Genomic DNA, 24,753 nt, shown 5'->3' with positions numbered 1-24,753 from the left:
GATTCTGAAGGAGCTTGACAGAAAAGACACTGGGAGGTTGTTTCCCTATTGAGGAATCTAGAACATGTGGCCCAGTCTCAGGATAAGGGGCTGCTCATTTAGGGTGAGGAGACATCTCTTCACTCAGAGGGTTGTACAACTTTGGGATTTTCCAGCCCAGAGGATTGTGGATGCTCAGTCAATGAATATATTCAAAGCTGAGTTCGATAGATTTTTGGTTTCTCAAAGTATCAAGGGATATGGGGAGTGGGCAACAAATTGCAGTTATGGAAGAAGGTCATGATCATATTAAAGAGGCAGAATGGTTTACTCCTGCTTCTATTTTTTATGTTCTATAATAAAGTATTTTCCTCTTCTCTGGTGCAATACCAGCATGTACTTTTAAAAATTGGACACAAACAAGCTGTTAAGATGGCTGCCACAAATCAGGTGAGTTTTGGCATTTGGGCTACAGAGAGTAGTAAGTCACAATCTAAAACCTAATTAAATATGGACATCCACAGCCATCCGGGGAATTCACACATTTCTTTGTCAAAGGATAAGACAACACAAAAGACTATGGAGTTGCCAGACTGCCTCTCCACATGTCTCATACTGGATAAAAGGAAAAGCCGAAACTCAATTTGTGGCAGGTAGAAGCGAATGGCCACTATCAACCTCCCATTGTATCACCATGGTATTCCCCAAACTTGACTGGATGGACCTCAGAGGTATTAACACACAACTCAAGGTGTGGGATCAACATTAACAGCACACCTCATTCTGAAAAGATACAGAACTTGTGAAAAGCCACATGAAGACAGCCATTTTTTCTTTGTCTGTTTAAAAGGTCAGCTATGAACTGTGTGCAGGTGGTTTCACCAAAGCCATTAGAAGATCAGCTCAGCCGGCTAGTGAACCAGACTTGGAAATAAGCCGCGAGGCATCAGGTAGGCAAAATACATAACAAAAACAAAAATAAAAATAGCTGGAAAAACTCAGCAGGTCTGACAGCTCTTCATCAGAATGAAGAGTCATACGGACTCGAAACGTCAACTGTGTTCCTCTCCACAGATGTTGTCAGACCTGCTGAGTTTTTCCAGCTATTTTTATTTTTGTTTTTGTTTCAGATTTCCAGCATCCGCAGTATTTTGCTTTTATCTTAGGCAAAATACATAACCTGTTCCAGTTTAAAGTTCGCCTGAGAACTAACCTCCTAGCTATTTGACAAAAGAAACCCCACAATCTGTGAACACTTCACTTTACAAGGCCCTCACTTCAACTTTCAATCATTGAATCCATTCAAAAGTTCACACGCCTGCTACATGGGAGACCAGAGCTCGTAAACAGAGACTGAGGGAACTGCATTCTGTAAAAGTGCATTACCTATATCTGTATCCAATCTTCACGTGTCTGGGGTGCGTGAGTGAGACCGAGTACCTCTAAGGTTGCGTTTAATTCAGGGTAAGTGTGAGAGAATAAATAACTTTTTTTTTAAACTCACAACTTGTTGCTGAATTATTTAATTAGAATACACACTCCATGGGTAAGAAAATACACACCTCTTTATGCACAAAACATCCTGATGTCGGACAACAAGGGAACACATACATTCTGTGTGTGACAATATGATAAATAGCATTATTACTATAATGTCCCTTCAAAGCACTTCACGGGAGTGTAATCAGACAAAAAAAATGACACCAAGCCCAAGAAGGACATATTAGGACAGGTAACCAAAAGTTTGGTCAAAGAGTTGGGTTTAAAAGGAGGATTATAAAGGAGGGCAGAGAGATTGAGGGAGAGAAGTCCAGAGTGTAGGCCAAGGTGGAAAGCACAGTACTCCTCCCCACTCCTCACTCACAGTGGAGAAGGAAGTCTGGACAAGGTGTACCCTAGTCTCTGCTGGTGAGTCCCCCAGCCAGCCATCAGAGAATCAGCGACTATGAAGTAGGAGCCAATCTCCAATCGATTTACTCAGCATCACCTCGGTCTCCCTCCATAATTAGAGTAAGAGGTCAGAGATTCAGCAGACAGTACAATCTTATATACCAAGGCGACATGTTGTGTTCGATATTCATGCACCACTAAAACGTTTGAAATGGTCAATTACTTGCACCAAGCTCGAGCGGTAGGGGAATGTCTCCCTTAGCACATCAGCTCTAAGTCCATGTTTGAGCTTGCAAAGTCACACATGCATTGTGGGAGGCTGTGAGAAGCATTGCCACAAAATTAACCCAGAAAGAGGAGTGACTTTGGATCTGAGGAAAATAGATTAGGGAGGACTATCTAAATGTTGAAAAGCTCGGAACTGTGGAGGAGCAGAGAGATTTGGGAGTCCAAATACAGAAATCAGTAAAAACTAGTGGACAGGTACAAAAAAAAACTCAAAAAGCTAATGGGATATTGGCCTTTAAAGTATGGGGGCTGGAATACAAAGGGATGGAAGTTATGTTACAGCTGTCTAATGCTCTGGTTAGATCCCATCAGGAGTACTGCATTTAGTTCTGCGCTCAGGATGTACTCAGGAGGGCAGCATAGATTCACCAGAATGATACTGGGTTTAAAAGGGTTAAATTATGAATCCAGGTTGTATTGACTACAGTTGTATTCCTTTGAGCATAGAAGCCTAAGGGGTGATCTAATTGAGATGTGTAAGCTGATTAAAGGATTTGATAGGGTATAGATTGTGAGAAACTGTTGCCTCTGGAGGGTGTGAGAGGAGTCAAGAACAAGGAGGCATAACCTAGAAATTCGAGCTCGGCTATACAGCGGCCATGTCAAGAAGCATCTTTTCACACAAAGGGTAGTGGAAATCTGGAATTTCTCTCCCAAAAAGCTACCGAGGATGGCAGAGTGGGTGGGGGCTAATAGTGGCGGAGGGTCAATTGAGAATGTCAAAGCTGAGATTGATAGATTGCTGTTCAGTAAGGATTATGGTACCAATGCAAGTAAAGTTAAGATACAAATTAATCATGACCTAATTAAATGGTGGAAAGTGCTTGATGGGCTGAATGGCCCATTAGTACAGTAGAAGGCCATTCACAATGTTAATATAGGCAGTGCCAAAGGGCCTAGGAGCTGTAGCATGGCCAGAGACTTAGGGTTTCTTTTGAGACAAAGGACAGAGAGAATAACAACTTAAGGAATGGAACATAAAGGCAAAATACTGCGGATGCTGGAAATCTGAAACAAAAACAAAAAATGCTGGAAAAACTCAGCAGGTCTGACAGCATCTGTGGAGAGAGGAACAGAGTTAATGCTTCATGTCCGTATACAGACTCGAAACGTTAACTCTGCTTCTCTCTCCACAGATGCTGTCAGACCTGCTGAGTTTTTCCAGCTTTTTTTGTTTTTGTAAGGAATGGAACGTGCTTTGTTCTTACTGGCATAAACCTGGACAACATTTTCACATCTTCTCATCGATGAGCAAAAGTCCCATTAAATATGAATGAAAATATATCTCACTTTATTTTCAGAGAAAAACATAATTCAATTCACCATCTCAATAATTATAATAAATCAGATTTATGTCAATGTTCAAGTTTGATTGGGTTCATTTCAAATATATTGTTCTTTCCAGTTATTGCTTTCCAAGGGTTATTGGCCATCAATGAATGCAGTTCAGCGCTCTGTACACTACGTTTGGAAGCCAAGATCTCAACTTCTATTGCTTAAACTATCTAATTCCTCCTCCCTTTACTTTTAAGGAAACATTAGCTATTTTTCTGTACTTCAGTGATTAGGGAAATACCTCAAAAGCATTTAACAAACATCATGCAATATCTTTGTCTATCTTATATATCTCAGAGCATGGAGAGATGATGCTAGTTTCTAAAAGTGTGCAACAGGTTTACTCACGAGAGTTTTAAAATATCTCTGCAATCACAAAATGTCTGCACTCGTGCTTACAGCTCAGCTTCTAGGAGCTTCTGTAATGCCTGTTTACTTTGGTCTGTGTCCACACTCATACTGAACCACACAAGCACCATGAGCATAGATCACTTACCAGACTCACATAACCAAACACAGAACAACTGAATCGCATCCCTTCTTCATAACTCTGGGCACTACCTACACCCACAGAAAGTTGAATTCACCTGGGGAGAGTGGGTTGTCATAGAAATCAGAGCTAGGTCATTCAGGAGAGAAGACATTAAATCCTCCTTCATGCAAAAGGTGGTAAAAGTGTAGATGCTATAGCTCAATTGGTAATTTTGAATATGAGATTGATAGATTTTTGCTGGCCAAAGTTATTAAGGGGTGTGGAGCCAAGATGGGCAAATGGGGTTAGGATACAGATCAACTAGGATCTCACTGAATGGCAGAATAGTCTTGAGCGGCAGAATGGCCTCCTCCTGTTCCTACGATTCTGTCCTCACCCATAGTAGTCCCTTCACTTGCATAGCTTAATTATACTAGTGTTATCATCATCCAGCCAGCACAGACACGATGGGCCAAGTGGTCTCTTTATGTGCCGTAAACTTTCTATGATTCTATCCAAATGTTAACAGTCGGGATGACATGTCAAAATGTCCATGTTAGCTCAATGGCCTCCCCCTATTCTTATGTTTCTTGTTAGTCGCCACTGTTTCTTTTAGTGCATTTCACCTGAAATCCGTGTCACTCGCACAAAATGTTGCAGAATTTTAAGTGTAAATTGAGTTTCTGCAATCTTTCGCGTTAGTTTAACAAACAGCACACCTGAAGTCCGCCCCTGTCCACACCTCGATCAAATTGTCACTGCGATGAGGTTTTGAGCAGGTTGTAAAAATTAAACTGGTTCTTTTGGCTACAAGGACACCAAGGGCACATTTTAAAAGCTTTAAAAAGTATTTCTTTAAAAAAAATACTACTAAGGAACTGATTACTGTATCCCAAAGTGATGAGCAAGTAGTTCTGTTTTTTTTTAAAAAAGCCATATTTAACCATTTAAAATCAGGTTACTTGCAGCTGGTGGACAAACACTGATTAACAATGCTTTGTTTGGCGATAAACACATTTTCAGCTGAACTAATTAAATTGCATCAAGTTACCACTCAAATATATCAAGCAATATTTTTAAAGCAAACGTTTTTTTAAGAATGACATGGCAGATTTTGTGTTTGGCAATGTGCAAGTGGGTCTGAGGGGAAATCCAAGAAGTTAAACACTTCTCAAAAGAGGTGCAATTTCGGGTGCAATTTTCCCCTGAGTTGCGCCCAAAGCAGAGATTCTATCCCTGTATCTCAATCTGAAAATCTCTATTGGGGCTTCTGAAAGGAATATGGAGCCAGTGCACACATAGAGTATATGAAAACTCTACCCATGTAAACCGTGAGGATCTGAGGGAACGTATACAATAAAGTAACTTAAAATGGAGGAACGCCGCACAAGAAAGATCTGAAGAGCAGGTTGAGGTTACCTGCTGATAAATGAATAATTTATCCCTACGTTGATTAGCAAAGTTACATTTTGCACAGCTACTGTCTCTCTTTTTTAATAAACATTTCCAGTGCTTTAATGAGCAATGGGAGAAACCAGCCTCCTCGATGTCTGTCTTTTAGACATGCAGTATAGACCAGAGCTAACAACCTTGATCGCACTAGACTGTGTGGTCAGTGCCCATCCTTTTCATTAGTTGCTGTTAGCCTGTAAAAAATCAAATAAAAGACATTAGGTCTGAGGAGAATACTACTCAATAGTTTACGTTTTAAACACTCAATTTTCCCTTGTTTATAAAATAGTCCCATCTTTACAGATTGGCAATGAGTGAGCCACACAAAATAATACCCAGAAGAAACTCACTACAGACTATGGTGATCTCACACTACAGTGGTTTCCCAATCTTTCTGTACAGAGGACCCTTCCCCTTCACATTCCCACAAATACTGATTCTGTTAGTGACCTCTATCCTAGGTCCCAAGCTCTGGAATTGCCTCCCTGATCCTTTCTATTCCTTCTCTAAGATCTTCATTAAAACCTACCTCTTTGACCAACATTTTGGTCACCTGGCCTAATATCTCCCTAGGTGGCTTGGTGTTAAACGTTGTTTTATAATGCTCTTGTCAAGTGCCTTGGGACACTTTACTATGTTAAAAGTGCAATGTAAATGCAAGTTGTTGTTGTAAGTCAATGGATGGGAAAATAGTGCAATCAGATGGCCTGGATTCACCCCATGAACTACCTAGGTTTCAGTGTTGACCCTCTGTTTGAAATCTAATGGCCTAAGCTTCTGATTATCCATTTCCCTGATTGACCCATGACTTCCACAGCCCTTCATCACAGATGACCATCATATCACCTTCACCTATTTGCCGAATTAATGACACAGATAGTGGGCTTGCTTATTTAATATATTATAAAGGCCTTCCTTTCATTGTGATTTTTGGTCACACATTTATGTCAATATTTAACATTAAAACTGGCCATGTAAAAATTGAGAATAAAATTTGTTTTGATTGGGTAAGGGTATTAAGGGATCAGCCATGATCTAACTGAATGGCACAGAACAAGCTTGAGGGACTGAATGGCCTCCTCCCATTCCTATGTAGACCCCTAAAGCAAAACATTACAGACTCTAAGCTATAGCTGGCACTGTGGAATGAGTTTATGTAGTCTCCCAACTTCATCATAAAATAAAGTTAAAATAAAGAAATTCTGGAGCAAGATCCTTAAATGGCTTTCCCTGCTCTTATTTCTTACAGGCATAAACTTGAGCTCATCTAAATCTCTGCTGCTAATGTCCTCTTAGCTCACACCAGGTCCCCTTCTCAACCTCTATATTTACTGGCCTACATTGGTTACACCTCAATTTTAAGTTTCTCTGCATGTCTTCAAATCCCTCCATGGTTTCTCCCCCTCTCAACCTCTCCGGCCCTACATCTCTCCGAGATCTCCATGCCCCTCGCTGGCCTCTCTGAATTCCTCAGCTCCACCATTGTCTGATTACATTCCTGTGGAGCACCTTGGGACATTTCCCTACATTGAAGGCGGAACTAAAATGCAAAAGTTCTTACTGTTAAGAGTTGTTCTGGTCACAAAATATTTTCTCCAGCCACTATAAAAGTGAGCATCATCATTACCTCCATTTGTGTGAAGATCCAGTTGGTGAGTTCCGTCACCCGGGCGTAAACACCAGGCTTGTTTCTCCGAGCGCAGCCAATCCCCCAGCTTGTAACTCCTGCCAGGTACCAGGTACCAGATGCTTCACATACAAGAGGCCCCCCACTGTCACCCTAGGGTTTAAAGAGAAGAGTTTTACAGTGAAGATGAAAGCTGGTCGGAGCACAGATCACAATCCCCGTGCAAAGCCTTGGAGCTTGCAGGAATAGCTCAGTGGAGAGCACGCTTGTCTTTGCGTTTGAAGGATGTACCTTTCCCACTCCCAGAAACTTGAGCACAATGTCTAGCTGGCAGCCTAGTGTAGTACTGAGTGCTGCACTGTCAGAGGTGCCATCTTCCAGTCAGAAAGATAATCTGTCTCCCTCCCCCTCAAGCCATCCTCTCACCCCTCCTAATAATACATGAGTTAGCATTTTACAGCGTGCCCATCTCTGTGGATGAGGCTGCCCACTTGCAGGTAGTTATGATAATGGGCAGCACAATTATGGTTGGGGCACTGCTCAGATTCGATTCAGTTGGAACCTTTGCTGCACACCGGGCAGGTCCGAATGACAGCCCATCGATCTGAACCCGATTCCAAGCCAGGGCCCCAGAGGTGAGTGGGTGATATCCTGGTTTCTGATAGTCACACACCTGACAAGAATCAACTCCCCCGGAAGGCTTTCCAGCACAGATCATACTCCGTGTTATTGCTCCGTTGTAGTAGCTTCTCTGGTTGCAAGTGTTGCTGCCAATGATGTTGATGGAAGCTTCTAGAAGGATGTTTGAAGTTGAAGCTGAAACGCATTGCGCAGATGGTTAAGTTCAGGATGTCATGATGGGATTCACTACTCAGCCCTGACACTGAAGTAGAGGGCACAGTTTCAGGGTGACCCGTCCAACAATTTCTGAAATTCAGACCGTACCCACGTGAACTGCCACTTACCGACAACAGTAATGTGTTTTTCCATAGGGTCCTTAACATAGTAAAACATCCCAAGGGTGCTTTTAATCAACATTTAACATCAAGCAACAGCAAGAGGTATTTGGCCAGGTAACCAAAGGCTTGGTCATAGGGTTAATCTAAGAGACATCTTAAGAGAGGAAAGTGGCAGTGAGTCATGGCGGTTTAGGGAGGGAATTCAGAGCTTAGGGCCCAGACAACTAAAGACACAGCCACAGGTGGAGGAGCAATTAAAATTGGAAATATTCAAAATGCCAGAATTGGAGCAGCGCAGGGATCTCAGAAAGTGAGAGGACAGGAGGTAAAAATCTACCCAGTCACCTTTACTTTGATGTGGAGGCATTTTACAACTAAAGTTCTCAACGCATATTTTTGCCAGTGAAGCACTGATGACATTGTCATGACCCAGAGGCTTCAATCACCGGTCTAAAAGGGAGGATTTTGTATAACGAAAATTTCACTTCTTTGTAAGATTAAGGTCTCGATCGAATGAAGATGACGAGGGACGAGATTTTACTGCAACCCCACAGGAAATGTAACACTTTCCCGTCGTGATGTCAGGGACCCACCAGCTTTCCAACAAGGTTTTTAGGGCAATAAAACAAATGCAAAATACTGCGGGTGCCGGAAATCTAGGATAAAAATACGGAAACAGAGTTTTTCCAGCTTTTTCTGTTTTTATTTTGAGGACAATGTTTGTCTCATTGAATTCAAGTTCATGTGTACAGGTGTTAAGTGGAAGTGACTGATTCTGTGCGAGCTCCAGCAATAGGACACCAGGGAAGGGTAACCCACTCACAACAATCTTTTGACCCACCAACAGCCAGACTTTTACTTACGTGCACCTTCATGTGTATAGCCAAAGCCGGTAATCCAACAGGTCATCCCTTCAGGAAATTGTTGACCATAGGTTGGCAAACAGGCAGGTCTGACATTATCTGTAAAATATTAAACTCTGTCACAGCACGAAAATCAATGTCAAGCAATCAAAATGATTTCATACACCCAAGTCTCACACACACAGGGATCTCAAACACAGGCACATGCTCCCACACACAAAGAGAGCTTCTCTGTATCTTGCATGAGCTGTATCTGCCCTGGGGAGTGTTTGATGGGGACAGTGTAGAAGGAGCTTTACTCTGTATCTAACCCCGTGCTGTACCTGTCCTGGGAGTGTTTGATGGGGACAGTGTAGAAGGAGCTTTACTCTGTATCTAACCCCGTGCTGTACCTGTCCTGGGAGTGTTTGATGGGGACAGTGTAGAAGGAGCTTTACTCTGTATCTAACCCCGTGCTGTACCTGTCCTGGGAGTGTTTGATGGGGACAGTGTAGAGGGAGCTTTACTCTGTATCTAACCCCGTGCTGTACCTGTCCTGGGAGTGTTTGATGGGGACAGGGTAGAGAGAGCTTTACTCTGTACCTAACCCCATGCTGTACCTGTCCTGGGAGTGTTTGATGGGGACAGGGTAGAGGGAGCTTTACTCTATATCTAACCCCGTGCTGTACCTGTCCTGGGAGTGTTTGATGGGGACAGTGTAGAGGGAGCTTTACTCTGTATCTAACCCCGTGCTGCACCTGCCCTGGGAGTGTTTGATGGGGACAGTGTAGAGGTAGCTTTACTCTGTATCTAACCCCGTGCTGTACCTGTCCTGGGAGTGTTTGATGGGGACAGTGTAGAGGGAGCTTTACTCTGTATCTAACCCCGTGATGTACCTGTCCTGGGAGTGTTTGATGGGGACGGTGTAGAGGTAGCTTTACTCTGTATCTAACTCCGTGCTGTACCTGTCCTGGGAGTGTTTGATGGGGACAGTGTAGAGGGAGATTTACTCTGTATCCAACCCTAGGCTGTACCGGTCTTGGAAGTGTTTGATGGGGACAACGTAAAGGGAGCTTTGCTCTGTATCTAACCCCGTGCTGCACCTGAATTGGTGTCAAGGATGACTACAACAAAGAATGGAAAGTGGGTTCAGCAGCACTAACACCAGTCTGCTTCATGGGAATGGAAAATATTTACAAGCATGAGTTTTGTTCCAAGAATCCAATCGATTCAGGGGGTTGGGCATATTGTGAATGAGACTTCAGAGGTTTGTGTAAAAATCTGGTGCCTGTGGATGTGTCATGTTGCAGTATTTTAATGGTCTAGAGTTTATAATAATGGTAACAGAGAAGACATTGCTAAGGGCCAAGCATCCTCAACGTGACATTACCTGTAAACTGCAAAGGCCTCTTGAGCTTCATCAGAGCAATGTCGTAACCTTCGGTGTCTGAGTTGTAGCCGCTGTGAGTGACAATTTTTGAGACGTAACTTCTAGTGGCTCCAAGGAGCTGATGTTGAGAAATGAAACCACTGAACAGCTTCCAGTTAGACGGCTTGTAGCTATCACCCCTGGAATCAAATGAAGATCAGTTACAGACACAGTTACAGATTTTCACTTCCTCTCTGCAGCCTAGTGATTGTCTTCCACCTTCCTTTCCTGCCTTGATCTGGCTGACTGGAAACAGCGAGGATGCACTGCCCCACCCTGTGAGCTCCTCTCTACACCCCAATCACATTGGCCTCCAATCACATCACTGGGGCCTAATATGCTATTTTAGCTCAAGGTCTGAATCGGGGGGGGTGGGTGAAGTATCAGTGATGTCACCCCCACCAGGCTAGACGTACCACAAACTGGATCGAGCGCCAGAAAAGGCTTAGAAAGATAAGTTTGAGAAGTTTTATTAAGTTCCCCTGTAGCGCAGGTCCAGCCCCCACAAGATTACCTTGGATCTTTCCTTAACCCCCAAAAATCCCTCCTCACCACGTCAACAATGCCCTTTGGACTACTGCCCATTCAGTGTTATAGCTGAGGGCTAACATCACGGCTGTCTCTTCAAAAAGACCCCGGAGTCTTACTCACTCGAAGAAGCAATGACTTGCAGTGATGACCCAGTCCTGCGAGATGATAGTTCCACCACACACATGCCGCAACTTGTAGTGGAGACTAACTTGCCAAGGCCACTTGCCCAGTTGGGCTGGCACTCCACCCACGATTCGTGATGTGGTCTTGACCCTCTTGCCACAGTCTACACACATGCAAAGAGATTGTATTCAAAATGATGCTCATAAAAAAGGTTGTTTTTATTCATTGTTGTCGGAGATTTTTCCTACTACAATCGATAGGGTTAAATGCAGCCAGGATTTTCGGACAGATCTTTCCAAATTGAAGGAATATTCCAGGAGGTCGTACATAATACAACCTGGGACACATGTCCCTTCATGGTGGCCCTCAGTAGAGTTCATGTTCATGGAGGATGAGCCTCTGTTCACTAATCATTTATCTTAGAATCATATATGGAATTAAATACCCTCCCTTGTGGCAGGTGCTTGATGGGTTTAGAGGGAGACTGACTCTACATCTGGGAGTCTCCCTCTGTGTCTAACCAAATGCGGCACCTGTCCTGGGAGTGTTGGTGGGAACAGTGCAGAGGGAGCTTTACTCTGTATCTAACCCTGTGCTGTGCCTATCCTGGGAGTGTTTGATGGGGACAGTGTAGAGGGAGCTTTACTTGGTATCTAATCCCGTGCTGTACCTGTCCTGGGAGTGTTTGATGAGGCCAGTGTAGAGGGAGCTTTACTCTGTATCTAACCCCGTGCTGTACCTGTCCTGGGAGTGTTTGATGGGGACAGTGTAGAGGGAGCTTTACTTGGTAACTAACCCCGTGCTGTACCTGTCCTGGGAGTGTTTGATGGGGACAGTGTAGAGGGAGCTTTACTTGGTATCTAACCCCGTGCTGTACCTGTCCTGGGAGTGTTTGATGAGGCCAGTGTAGAGGGAGCTTTACCCTTTATCTAACCCCGTGCTGTACCTGTCCTGGGAGTGTTTGATGAGGCCAGTGTAGAGGGAGCTTTACCCTGTATCTAACCCTGTGCTGTACCTGTCCTGGGAGTGTTTGATGGGGACAGTGTAGAGGGAGCTTTACCCTGTATCTAACCCTGTGCTGTACCTGTCCTGGGAGTGTTTGATGGGGACAGTGTAGAGGGAGCTTTACCCTGTATCTAACCCTGTGCTGTACCTGTCCCGGGAGTGTTTGATGGGGACGGTGTAGAGGGAGCTTTACTCTGTATCTAACTCCGTGCTGTACCTGTCCTGGGAGTGTTTGATGGGGACAGTGTAGAGGGAGCTTTATTCTGTATCTAACCCCGTGCTGTACCTGTCCTGGGAGTGTTTGATGGGGACAGTGTAGAGGGAGCTTTACTCTGTATCTAACCCTGTGCTGTGCCTGTCCTGGGAGTGTTTGATGGGGACAGTGTAGAGGGAGCTTTACTTGGTATCTAACCCCGTGCTGTACCTGTCCTGGGAGTGTTTGATGAGGCCAGTGTAGAGGGAGCTTTACTTGGTATCTAACCCTGTGCTGTACCTGTCCTGGGAGTGTTTGATGGGGACAGTGTAGAGGGAGCTTTACTTGGTATCTAACCCCGTGCTGTACCTGTCCTGGGAGTGTTTGATGAGGCCAGTGTAGAGGGAGCTTTACCCTGTATCTAACCCCATGCTGTACCTGTCCTGGGAGTGTTTGATGAGGCCAGTGTAGAGGGAGCTTTACCCTGTATCTAACCCTGTGCTGTACCTGTCCTGGGAGTGTTTGATGGGGACAGTGTAGAGGGAGCTTTACCCTGTATCTAACCCTGTGCTGTACCTGTCCTGGGAGTGTTTGATGGGGACAGTGTAGAGGGAGCTTTACTCTGTATCTAACCCCGTGCTGTACCTGTCCTGGGAGTGTTTGATGGGGACAGTGTAGAGTGAGCTTTACTCTGTATCTAACCCCATGCTGTACCTGTCCTGGGAGTGTTTGATGGGGACAGTGTAGAGGGAGCTTTACTCTGTATCGAACCCCGTGCTGTACCTGTCCTGGGAGTGTTTGATGGGGACAGTGTAGAGGGAGCTTTACTCTGTATCTAACCCCGTGCTGTACCTGTCCTGGGAGTGTTTGATGGAGACAGTGTAGAGGGAGCTTTACTCTGTATCCAAACCTGTGCTGTACCTGTCCTGGGAGTGTTTGATGGGGACAGTGTAGAGGGAGCTTTACTCTGTATCTAACCCTGTGATGTACCTGCCCTGGGAGTGTTTGATGGGGACAGTGTAGAGGGAGCTTTACTCTGTATCTAACCCCGTGCTGTACCTGTCCTGGGAGTGTTTGATGGGACAGTGTAGAGGGAGCTTTACTCTGTATCTAACCCCGTGCTGTACCTGCCCTGGGAGTGTTTGATGGGGACAGTGTAGAGGGAGCTTTACTCTGTATCTAACCCTGTGCTGTACCTGCCCTGGGAGTGTTTGATGGGGACAGTGTAGAGGGAGCTTTACTCTGTATCTAACCCCGTGCTGTACCTGTCCTGGGAGTGTTTGATGGGGACAGTGTAGAGGGAGCTTTACTCTGTATCTAACCCTGTGCTGTGCCTGTCCTGGGAGTGTTTGATGGGGACAGTGTAGAGGGAGCTTTACTTGGTATCTAACCCCGTGCTGTACCTGTCCTGGGAGTGTTTGATGAGGCCAGTGTAGAGGGAGCTTTACTTGGTATCTAACCCTGTGCTGTACCTGTCCTGGGAGTGTTTGATGGGGACAGTGTAGAGGGAGCTTTACTTGGTATCTAACCCCGTGCTGTACCTGTCCTGGGAGTGTTTGATGAGGCCAGTGTAGAGGGAGCTTTACCCTGTATCTAACCCCGTGCTGTACCTGTCCTGGGAGTGTTTGATGAGGCCAGTGTAGAGGGAGCTTTACCCTGTATCTAACCCTGTGCTGTACCTGTCCTGGGAGTGTTTGATGGGGACAGTGTAGAGGGAGCTTTACTCTGTATCTAACCCCGTGCTGTACCTGTCCTGGGAGTGTTTGATGGGGACAGTGTAGAGGGAGATCTACTCTGTATCTAACCCCGTGCTGTACCTGTCCTGGGAGTGTTTGATGGGGACAGTGTAGAGGGAGCTTTACTCTGTATCTAACCCTGTGCTGTGCCTGTCCTGGGAGTGTTTGATGGGGACAGTGTAGAGGGAGCTTTACTCTGTATCTAACCCCGTGCTGTACCTGTCCTGGGAGTGTTTGATGAGGCCAGTGTAGAGGGAGCTTTACTTGGTATCTAACCCTGTGCTGTACCTGTCCTGGGAGTGTTTGATGGGGACAGTGTAGAGGGAGCTTTACTTGGTATCTAACCCCGTGCTGTACCTGTCCTGGGAGTGTTTGATGAGGCCAGTGTAGAGGGAGCTTTACCCTGTATCTAACCCCGTGCTGTACCTGTCCTGGGAGTGTTTGATGAGGCCAGTGTAGAGGGAGCTTTACCCTGTATCTAACCCTGTGCTGTACCTGTCCTGGGAGTGTTTGATGGGGACAGTGTAGAGGGAGCTTTACCCTGTATCTAACCCTGTGCTGTACCTGTCCTGGGAGAGTTTGATGGGGACAGTGTAGAGGGAGCTTTACTCTGTATCTCACCCCGTGCTGTACCTGTCCTGGGAGTGTTTGATGGGGACAGTGTAGAGGGAGCTTTACTCTGTATCTAACCCCGTGCTGTACCTGTTCTGGGAGTGTTTGATGGGGACAGTGTAGAGGGAGCTTTACTCTGTATCGAACCCCGTGCTGTACCTGTCCTGGGAGTGTTTGATGGGGACAGTGTAGAGGGAGCTTTACTCTGTATCTAACCCCGTGCTGTACCTGTCCTGGGAGTGTTTGATGGGGACAGTGTAGAGGGAGCTTTACTCTGTATCTAACCCCGTGATGTACCTGCCCTGGGAGTGTTTGATGGGGACAGTGTAGAGGGAGCTTTACTCTGTATCTAACCCCGTGCTGTACCTGTCCTGGGAGTGTTTGATGGGGACAGTGTAGAGGGAGCTTTACTCTGTATCTAACCCTGTGCTGTACCTGCCCTGGGAGTGTTTGATGGGGACAGTGTAGAGGGAGCTTTACTCTGTATCTAACCCCGTGCTGTACCTGTCCTGGGAGTGTTTGATGGGGACAGTGTAGAGGGAGCTTTACTCTGTATCTAACCCCGTGCTGTACCTGTCCTGGGAGTGTTTGATGGGGACAGTGTAGAGGGAGCTTTACTCTGTATCTAACCCTGTGCAGTACCTGTCCTGGGAGTGTTTGATGGGGACAGTGTAGACAGAGCTTTACTCTGTATCTAACCCCGTGCTGTACCTGTCCTGGGAGTGTTTGATGGGACAGTGTAGAGGGAGCTTTACTCTGTATCTAACCCTGTGCAGTACCTGTCCTGGGAGTGTTTGATGGGACAGTGTAGAGGGAGCTTTACTCTGTATCTCTCCCCGTGCTGTACCTGTCCTGGGAGTGTTTGATGGGGACAGTGTAGAGGGAGCTTTACTCTGTATCTAACCCCGTGCTGTACCTGCCCTGGGAGTGTTTGTTGCTAGCACTGTACTTCAAAGCCTGAAAGGATCCAATTCTCCAGCACTGATACTCTAGAATAAACACAAATGTAGAATTAATCTTACCCATGCATTTGAGAGAGACGGTATCTTTGGTGGGACATCCGGGGCTGAAACACAAAGACTGCTCATTAAATCAGCAAAACATATGAACAGGCCATTACAGATCAAAATCACAGAGAAAGGTCCTTGCAAATCAGCCTGATGTAGCCTTGGATTCTTTTAACCAAAATGAAAATCAAGTTCAATCATTTTTGAGCGCCCTAAAGATAACACCAATTCAAACTGTGCCAAGATGTCTGTCATAAGAAGGAATCTGTTTACTTCCCCAATACTTTTCTCCCCTTTTCCTCTCCTCCTTTCCTGAAGGAACTGATTCTCCTGGATTTCAGTTCAATGGGCTGCAGTTATCTGCCTCAGGCTCGTGTTCGATCTTGATGTACAAACATGGACAGCGAGGAGGGCGGTCACAGAATGTAGTCCAACCCGTGTCTGCCACCTTATCCTGGACTCACACACACAAAGCCTCTGAGATCACTGGGAGCACTGTTTCAGTGAACTTCACCTATTGCTCTACAAACAGAAACTGATTCTGAAACTGACTGCTCTCTGTAAGGCTCAGTCCCACACCAGCCCAGCCCTCTCCTCGTCTCTGTGGGGCTCAAGTCCCACTCTCCTGACTTGTTGGGATGCTCATGGGGATAACTTAACCTCTTGTGGTTACTGATGTGAATTGTTAATTCTTTTAACTTACCCAGTAATACTCCAAAAGGCTTCTCCCAAACCTCTACAGCTCTGCCCTTGAGCCCCAATCCTCGTTTTCTTTAATATCCACTGACATACCTGCTGCTCAGGAGACTTTGGATTTTGGTCCCTTGCTTTGTCGAGTTGACCACAAGGCTTGTAGACTGCTCTTCGGTCATTTTATCAGTCTGGTAAAAACTGTCAAACAATTACACAAGTTGAGCATTGCTGGCTCAGGAGGCAAGACATTGCCATGTCCTCTTCCTATAAAATATTGCAGTCCCTCTTATTTACAACAAAAACTGGCATTTATATAATGCTTATGACATAGTAAAACTTACAATTACATAGAATATACAGGATAGAAGCAGGCCACTCGGCCTATCAGTCCATACTGGCGTTTATGCTCCACTCAAACCTCCTCCCATCCTTCCACATCTAAATCTATCAACCTATCCTTGTACTCTCTTCTCTCTCATATACTTATCTACCTTCCCCTTACATGCACCTATACCATTTGCTTCAAATGCTCACCATTCTCAGATTTAAAAAAAGTTTTTTCTGAATTCCCTATTGGGTTTGTTGGTGACTACCCCACAACGATGGCCCCTGATTTTGCTTGTCCCCAATGAGTGGAAACATTCCCAAAGTGCTTCGCAAATTCATTAATAATCAAAATTTGACAAAGTCATATAAGGAAACATTAGCAGAGATTACCTATGACAGTTTTAAGAGCATCTTACAGGAGGAGAAAGCAGAAGACAGGTGGAGATGTTTCAGGAGGGAATTGCAGAGTTTAGGGCTTGTGCGACAGAAAGCATGGACATTAATTATGTAAATTGGGGATGTGCAAGAGATGAAAATTGAAGGAGTGCAGAGATCTCAGAGGGCTGTGAGACTGGAGGAGAATACAGAGATAGGGAGGGATGAAGCTATGGATGGATTTAAAAAACAAGAATCAGAATTGGGAAGTTGAGGTGTTGCCAGACCTGGAATGTGTGTCGGAGAATGAGTCTTGGATGATGATAACATCAAAAGTGTTTCAAATGATAAAAGAAATAAGTAAATTTCTAGCACCTCATGCTCTTCTACACCATGTGACTTAGAACTTTAGTCTGACAGAGAGAGCTGAAGGGACATAAAAGTCCTAACTTAAATTTTAACCATACCTCCTATCATAACTGTCAGCCCTTTCCTTCCCCAATTAACTCTGGACTTTCAAACAAGTTCAAAGTACTTTCCTAACTGGTTCCACAGTTCTAATCTCTTCCGGGTGAGAAAGTTCCCGTTAGCATCCCCGAATAATCCTTCCTCCCTCGTTTTAATCTACTGCTTAGAATCTGTCACTGCAGGGAAGGAGATACCGGTTAACGGAGCATGAAAGAGAGCTAGAGTATAAAGGAGAGGAGGCTTTGCTATGATATAAAATTCTGGTTAGACCACAACTGAAGGACTCTGGGCACCACACCTTAGGAAGGATGTATTTGCATTGGAAGGAGTCCAACAGTGATTCACCAGAAAGTTATCCAGGGTCCAGGGTTTAGATTATGAGGAGAGGTTACATACTAAGTTTGTATCCCTTGGGATATATAAGGTTAAGGAGTGATTTGATTGAGGTTTGTGAGATTTAGAATGGAATTGATATCGTAGATAGTGAGAAACCTTTTTTGCTGATGTAAGAATCCAGGCCAAATGAACATAAACTTAAACTAGTGCCGGGTCATTCAGGAGAGAAGTTTGGAAACATTTCTTCACACAAGGGATGGTAGAAGTGTGAAACACTCCCGCACAAAAAGCTCAATTATTAATATTAAAGCAGTGATTGATGGATTTTTGCTAGAGTCTAAAGGACATGGAACTAAGTCGGGTAGACGAATTTAAGATACAGATCGGCCGTGATCTCACTCAACTAGGTCATGGCTCACCTGCGCCTCAATGTCATTTCCCTGACTTGGCTCAGTATCCCTGTATCATTAGCAACAGAATCAATTCATTTGAGAAGTCCAGGTCCTTAGAGTTGACATGGGCTGGAATTTTCCAGCCCCCCCCCACCACCAGTGGGATCTTCCGGTCCCGCCGAAGTCAATGGACGTTGGCACAGTTTTTGCATCTGACAGTGGGGGGGGAACCCACTGCAGTGGGGGCAGAAAATTCTGGCCATGGACTCTTCCTGGGGTTAAGACTAAATGGTGCCCACCACACTCGTTATGGTAATTTTCACCTGTAAACTGACACAGTGAATGTTGGCAGTGTTTGGGTCTAGTGGGCTTTACCAACTTGTACATATGCATGTTTACCAGCAGCAGGCACTGCATAGTGACCAGTTTACTTCATTTTCCCAGTGGTGATGATTGGTTAATGTGACAAAGATCAAGACCAAACAATCGAACCACTTTTATTTTCCAATTTGGTCCAAAAAAAGTTCTTGCTTTGAGTGACCCTTGATTATCTATCTCTTGTGGGCAATTTATAGATTCTCAATGCACATACCACCCACACCCCTTTTTCAAGCTATTAATACCCCCATACCCCATTAATAGTCCCTTGACGTTCATACCTCTGGTACCCTAGTTTCAAGCTATTGACATGCATACCTTCTGTACCCCAGTTGTTGACATGTATTCTTTGCCAAAGATGTGCTCCAGGCTGTGTAACAAACAGGTAACCATTGCTTGGACTGCCACCCATAGACCTCTAGCTGTGATCTGGTCCCACTGAATCGTACTGCAGTGTGGGGTGGAGACAAAATCAGGTAGTGGTTCATTTATCGAATTTCATTGCAATGGAACATGGTTGTTAAGTCACTGATGGTTGAGAGATCTTACCACACCCCAGTTCATCACTCTTGTCTGTACACTCACTGATTCCATCGCAAGTGGTCACCGTGGACGGGCAGTGATGGCGTGTTGGAACGTCCTTCACAAACTTAACTAGCAGGAGGAAGCAAAACAAAAACCTATTCAATTAGAATCAACAGACTTGGAGACGTACATGCGCCTGGAGATTATGCAAAGAACATGGTTAAAAGGTTGTTATTAGGACTGGTTGCAAAGACTAGGCTTGTATTCCCTAGAGCACAAAATATTAAGGGGAGATCTCATTGAGAGGTTTAACATGACTAAACAATTCAACAGGGTTGATAGAGAGAAACAATTTCCTCTACTGGGAGAGTCCAGAACATGGGTGGCATTACATAAACGTTAGAACCAGGCCATTCAGGGGTGATGACTTCTTTACACAGAGGGCAATGGAGCTCTGGAACTCTCCCCCCCAAAATGTTGTTGAAGCTGGGGGACAATTGAAAATTTTAAAACTCAGGTTGACAGATTTTGGTTTGGTAAGGCAATTAAAGGTTACGGAGCCAATGTGGATAAATGCAGATATGGTACAAATCAGCCATGATCTAATTGAATGGTGGAACAGGCATGAAGGGTTGAATGGCCTCCTCCTATCTGTAAATATTCTTGCAGATTGTCTGTCATGTGATTGTTGCAGGGTCTGGATTATAGCTGGCACTGCAACATGAGGTTCTGAATTGTCCTAAATCCATAACATACAAAAAATGTTATATCCCTTAACTGACTGTAGACAAGACATTGGAAGATTGCTCTCCACAATTAGCATTGCTTAGTCATTGAAAGAGACATAAAAATAGTTGCTTCTATTTATATGATGCCTTTAAATCGAAATATATCAAGGTACAATACATAGTATGATTACACATTAACAAATATGGTAAGTAGCCCTTGTGAGCCAATGAGATGAGTGCTATTGTGTGTTGCATTGTGATCAGCCATGATCTGTTTCAATGGCAGAATAGACTTAAGGGCTGAATGGCCTCCCCGTTCCTAACTCATCCCCTTTGCCATTATACAATGCCTGTTAGATTCATCTGTGGGACTGTTGGAGTTTTTCTCTAGAGTTTAAACATTTTATTTTACCCCCACCACCTCCCCACACCCCCACCACCTCCCCACACCCCCACCTTTAGTGGCCTTTGCTTCCACCCAGAGGTGCACATTTCACCAATGGCACTGGCTGCTGTGGTTACTTACAAACGATCCAAACTCCAATGCCCAACACACATAAGACCAAGAAGAGGGAAATGACACAACAGTAGGTCTTCTGCTTTGGATTACAGGATTTAGCAGGCTTCCTGTGCGGGACTGAAAGAAAGAGTGGAGAAACATGAGGGAGGTACACCAAGGAGCAACATCATTCCAAGTCCATTTCACACATGGGTGGTTGAACCCCTGTGGTGGTTTCCCATTTATCTGACATACATTTGATGTAAGTGCCATGAAAACCCTGGAAAAAACTTGTAAAGTTACAGCGATAAGAGGGAAAATCACCATGGAAGTTCACCCATAAGTCCATCAAGGGCAACTACTGCCTAGCAAAATTACATAGAATTTACAACACTGAAACAGGCCATTCGGCCCACTGCTTCACCCTCCCACCGTACATCATCAAAATAGAGGTCTTGTGGTGCAAAGCTAGTGTCCCTACCTCTAGGCCAGATGCTCCAGGTTCAAGTCCCATGTCAGGAACCTGTTGACCAAGAAAGGGGTGTTCATGATGTGGTTCAATGGGCTGATACTCAGCCTGTGAATCCTTCCCACTATTCCCCAAAGAGGAAAAAGTGTGTGAAGATATGTTTGACTCTTCTTCAGAGCTCTGAAGGACTCGAAACGTTAACTCTGTTTTTCTCTCCACAGACGCTGTTAGACCTGCTGAGTTTTTCCAGCACTTTTTGTTTTTGTTTCAGATTTCCAGCATCCGCAGTATTTTGCTTTTACCCAACTTCTCCAACCTATCTTCGTAACTGAAGTTCCTCATCCCTGGAACCATTCTGCACTCTCTCCAATGCCTTCACATCCTTCCTAAAGTGCTGTGCCCAGAACTGCACACAATACTCCAGCTGAGGCCAAACTAGTGTCCTCTACAAGTTCAACATAACCTCCTTGCTCTTGTACTCAATGTCCCTATTAATAAAGCCTAGGATACTTAATGCTTTACTAACTCTCTCAACCTGTCCTGCTGCCTGGGTGTACATGCACATATACACTCAGGTTCCTCAGCTCCTGCATCCCATTTAGAGTTGTACCCTTTATTTTATGTTGTCTATCCATGTTCTTCCCACCAAAATGAATCACTTCACTGTTTTCCACATTGAACTAAACCTGCCACTTGTCCACCCATTCCACCAACTTGTCTATGTCCTTTTGAAGTTCTACACTATCCTCCTCACAGTTCACAATGTTTCCAAGTTTCGTATCTTCCGCAAACTTTGAATTTGTGCCCTGTGTACCAAAATAAAGGTCATTAATATATATTCCCTTTCGAATGGGAATACTGGCCAACATTGGCCCCTCGGGAACTCCTCTACAAACCTTCCTCCAGCCCAAAAAACATCCATCAACCACTAATCGCTGTTTCCTGTCATTCAGCCAATTTTGTATCCATGTTGCTGTTTTCCCTTTTATTCCATGAGCTTTAACTTTGCTCACAAGTCTGTTGTTTTGTTGGGTGGTGTATCAAATGCCTTTTGGAAGTCTATGTACACCACATCAACAGCATTACCCTCATCACCCTCTCTGTTACCTCTTCAAAAAACTCCATCAACTTAGTTAAGTACAATTTTCCTTTAAGAAATCCATGCTGCCTTCCCTTAATTAACCTGCGTTTGTCAATGTGGCTATTAATTTTGTCCTGAATTATTGTTTCTAGAAGTTTCCCCACCACTGAAGTTAAACTGATTGGCCTATAGTTGCTGGGCTTGTACTTACACTCTTCTTTGAACAAGGGTGTGACATTTGCAATGAGGCCCTTTGGCACCACCCCTGAGTCTAAGAAACACTGAAAAATTATGGCCATTGCCATAATTTCCACTCTCCGCAATTTCCACTCTCACTTCCCTCTGTATCCCTGGATGCATTTTATCCAGTCCTCGGACCTTATCAACTTTAAGTACAGGCAGATGGTCTATTCCATACCCTCTCCTTAACAATCTTAAACCCTTTTAATGTCTGAATCACCTCCTCTTTCACCATGTCCTGAATAGCAACTTCTTCCTTGGTAAAGACAGATGTCTTTTAAATAAAAGTATTCATTTAAAACCTCAACTATGCCCTCTGCCTCCCTCCATGTGTAAATTCCCTTTTTGATCGCTGATCGGCCCTACTCCACCTTTTACTGCCCTTTGCCTATTCAGCTGCCTATAGAAGACTTTGGGATTCCCTTCTGTGTTAGCTGCCAGTCTATTTCCATACTCCCTCTTTACTTTTCGTATTTGCTCTTTCACCTCCCCTCTAAACCTTCTATCTTCAGCCTGGATCTCAACTGTATTTTCTACCTGACATCTGTCATAAACTACAAAAAACTACTGCGGATGCTGGAAATCCAAAACAAGAACAGAATTACCTGGAAAAACTCAGCAGGTCTGGCAGCATCGGCGGAGAAGAAAAGAGTTGACGTTTCGAGTCCTCATGGCCCCTTCATGAGGACTCGAAACGTCAACTCTTTTCTTCTCCCCCGATGCTGCCAGACCTGCTGAGTTTTTCCAGGTAATTCTGTTCTTGTTCTGTCATAAACTCACTTTTTCTTCCTTATTTTAATTTCTATCTCTTTTGTATTCCAGATAGTTATGGATTTGTTTGCCCTACCTTTCCCTTTTGAGGGACTATACCTTGACGACTGTAGCTGAACTGTCTCTTGTTTGAAGGTAGCTCACTGTTCAGTGACCATTTTCCTGCCAAGCTTTGACTCCAGTTTATTTGGCCCAAATCCACTCTTACCCCATTGAAGTTGGCTTTCCTCAGTTAATTATTTCTACACTGGGTTGTTCATTGTCCTTTTCCATAGTCAGCCTAAATCTTATAATACATTGGTCGTTGTCTCCTAAATGTTCTCTAACTGACACTTTATCCACTTGTCCCACCTCATTCCCAAGAACCAGCTCTCGCAGTGCCTCCTTTTTCATTGGACTGGAAACATACTGCTGTAGAAAATTTTCCTGAACACTCTCTAGGAACACTTTCCCCTTTCTGCTCTTTACTACTATCCCAGTCGATAGTGGATAATTAAAGTCCCCCATTATAACTACTTATAACCACTATTATGTACACAAACTCAATCAGGCGTACATATATTCACACATATATACATTCACTATCAGGAACTAACATGCACACAGCTATAATCAGGAACACATACTTACATTCAGGCACTAAAACACACACAATCACACACATTCACATAGACTTAAACACATGCACAACCTCACAAGCAGGTGCACATTCAATTATGGACACACAAACATTTCACACTAACATACAGGAGCACACTTTTGCATGGAAACGGAAACAAACACAGGCTATTGTGCTCACACACCAATTAACATTCTCATATACATAAACTAACGTACAGAATCGTACACTCAGAGATTAACATACTCACACACACACAGACTAATTTATTCATAGACACAGACTAACATACTCACACAGACTAATACACACAACACATCCACACCCACAGACTAATACATGCATAAACACACAGGTTAACATATACACAAACACACACAAATAGACTAACGTGCATTCACACACGTGTATAAGATAACCTACCATTACTCTGGGTGACATGAGTTGGAGGCAGTGCAGGGCCTGGAGTAGGAATGTAATAGGGCTGGTATGTTCCTGCTCCTGTATTGGGGTAAGGCTGAGCTGGATGCCCTCCAACACCGGGGTAAGGTGGGGCTTGGTGTCCTCCTGCATTGGGGTAAGGTGGGGCTCGGTGTCCTCCTGCATTGGGGTAAGGTCGCGGTGGGTACTGCCCTGGTGTGTTGCGGTTTGCAGATGGTTGAACGTGCTCTGGCAAATAATTCTCATAAATATTCTGCAATGAAAGAATGAAATTCAACTTAAGAAAAAAAACTTTCTCACTGCATTCACACCAGGCTCCGCTGTGCAAGAGAAAAGAATGTGATGCTGGTACGTGCTGCTTGTCACAATGGTATCTCACCCACAGACTTTTTTAAAGTTGTATTCTTTCATGGGATGTGGGCGTCGCTGCAAAGGTCAGTATATGTTGCTCATCCCTAACTGCCCTTCAATTGACTGCCTTGCAAGTTTCAGAGGTCATTTCAGAGTCAACCACATGGCTGTAGGCCAGACTGGGTAAGGACGTCAGATTTCCTTCTCTAAAGGGCATTAGTGAACCAGATGGGTTTTTACAACAATTGATGATAGTTTCATGGTCTCCATTACTGAGACTAGCTTTCAATTCCAGATTATTAATTGAATTTTAAATTCCACCAGCTGTCGTGGTCAGATTTGAACCCTTGATCCCGGAGCATTGACCTGGGCCTCCTGATTGCCAGTCCAGTTGCTACATATTTATAAGGATTGTGGTAGCTCTCAGCAAATCCTGTAACGTAATTGTGAATATTTTTGCATGGCAGGGTGAGTGATGCTGAGAGTAAAAAGTGGAACATTATTCCATTGTGGGTGGCCAGGGTCAACATCAAGCACTCACTGGTCAGGTACAGCATGGGTTAGATAGAGAGAAAAGGCC

General features: G+C 44.4%; 1 protein-coding gene across 3 annotated transcripts in view; it reads right to left on the bottom strand.

The window, feature by feature from the left end:
• Nucleotides 1-3,425: 3,425 nt before the first annotated feature.
• The window catches only part of LOC144670858 (transmembrane protease serine 13-like), a 38,133-nt gene continuing 16,805 nt past the window's right edge, over nt 3,426-24,753 (bottom strand). The window contains exons 2-14 of one of the 3 annotated variants that reach the window (XM_078533038.1): nt 23,997-24,075; nt 23,805-23,963; nt 20,229-20,339; nt 18,999-19,103; nt 18,768-18,897; nt 16,273-16,371; nt 15,496-15,539; nt 10,925-11,090; nt 10,235-10,413; nt 8,866-8,964; nt 7,717-7,859; nt 7,044-7,196; nt 3,426-5,610 (exon numbers count right to left, since the gene is read on the bottom strand). In XM_078533038.1, coding sequence (XP_078389164.1) covers nt 5,596-5,610; nt 7,044-7,196; nt 7,717-7,859; nt 8,866-8,964; nt 10,235-10,413; nt 10,925-11,090; nt 15,496-15,539; nt 16,273-16,371; nt 18,768-18,897; nt 18,999-19,103; nt 20,229-20,339; nt 23,805-23,963; nt 23,997-24,075 — 1,482 coding nt within the window. In that variant the 3' untranslated portion in view covers nt 3,426-5,595. Of the gene's footprint in view, nt 5,611-7,043; nt 7,197-7,716; nt 7,860-8,865; nt 8,965-10,234; nt 10,414-10,924; nt 11,091-15,495; nt 15,540-16,272; nt 16,372-18,767; nt 18,898-18,998; nt 19,104-20,228; nt 20,340-23,804; nt 24,076-24,753 lie in introns of all 3 variants that reach the window. The other 2 variants (XM_078533037.1, XM_078533039.1) reach the window with 2 other exon arrangements.

Source organism: Cetorhinus maximus, chromosome 2 (genome assembly GCF_964194155.1).
Source record: "Cetorhinus maximus chromosome 2, sCetMax3.hap1.1, whole genome shotgun sequence".
Lineage (NCBI taxonomy): Eukaryota > Metazoa > Chordata > Chondrichthyes > Lamniformes > Cetorhinidae > Cetorhinus > Cetorhinus maximus.
This window is presented reverse-complemented; position numbering and strand designations above follow the sequence as displayed.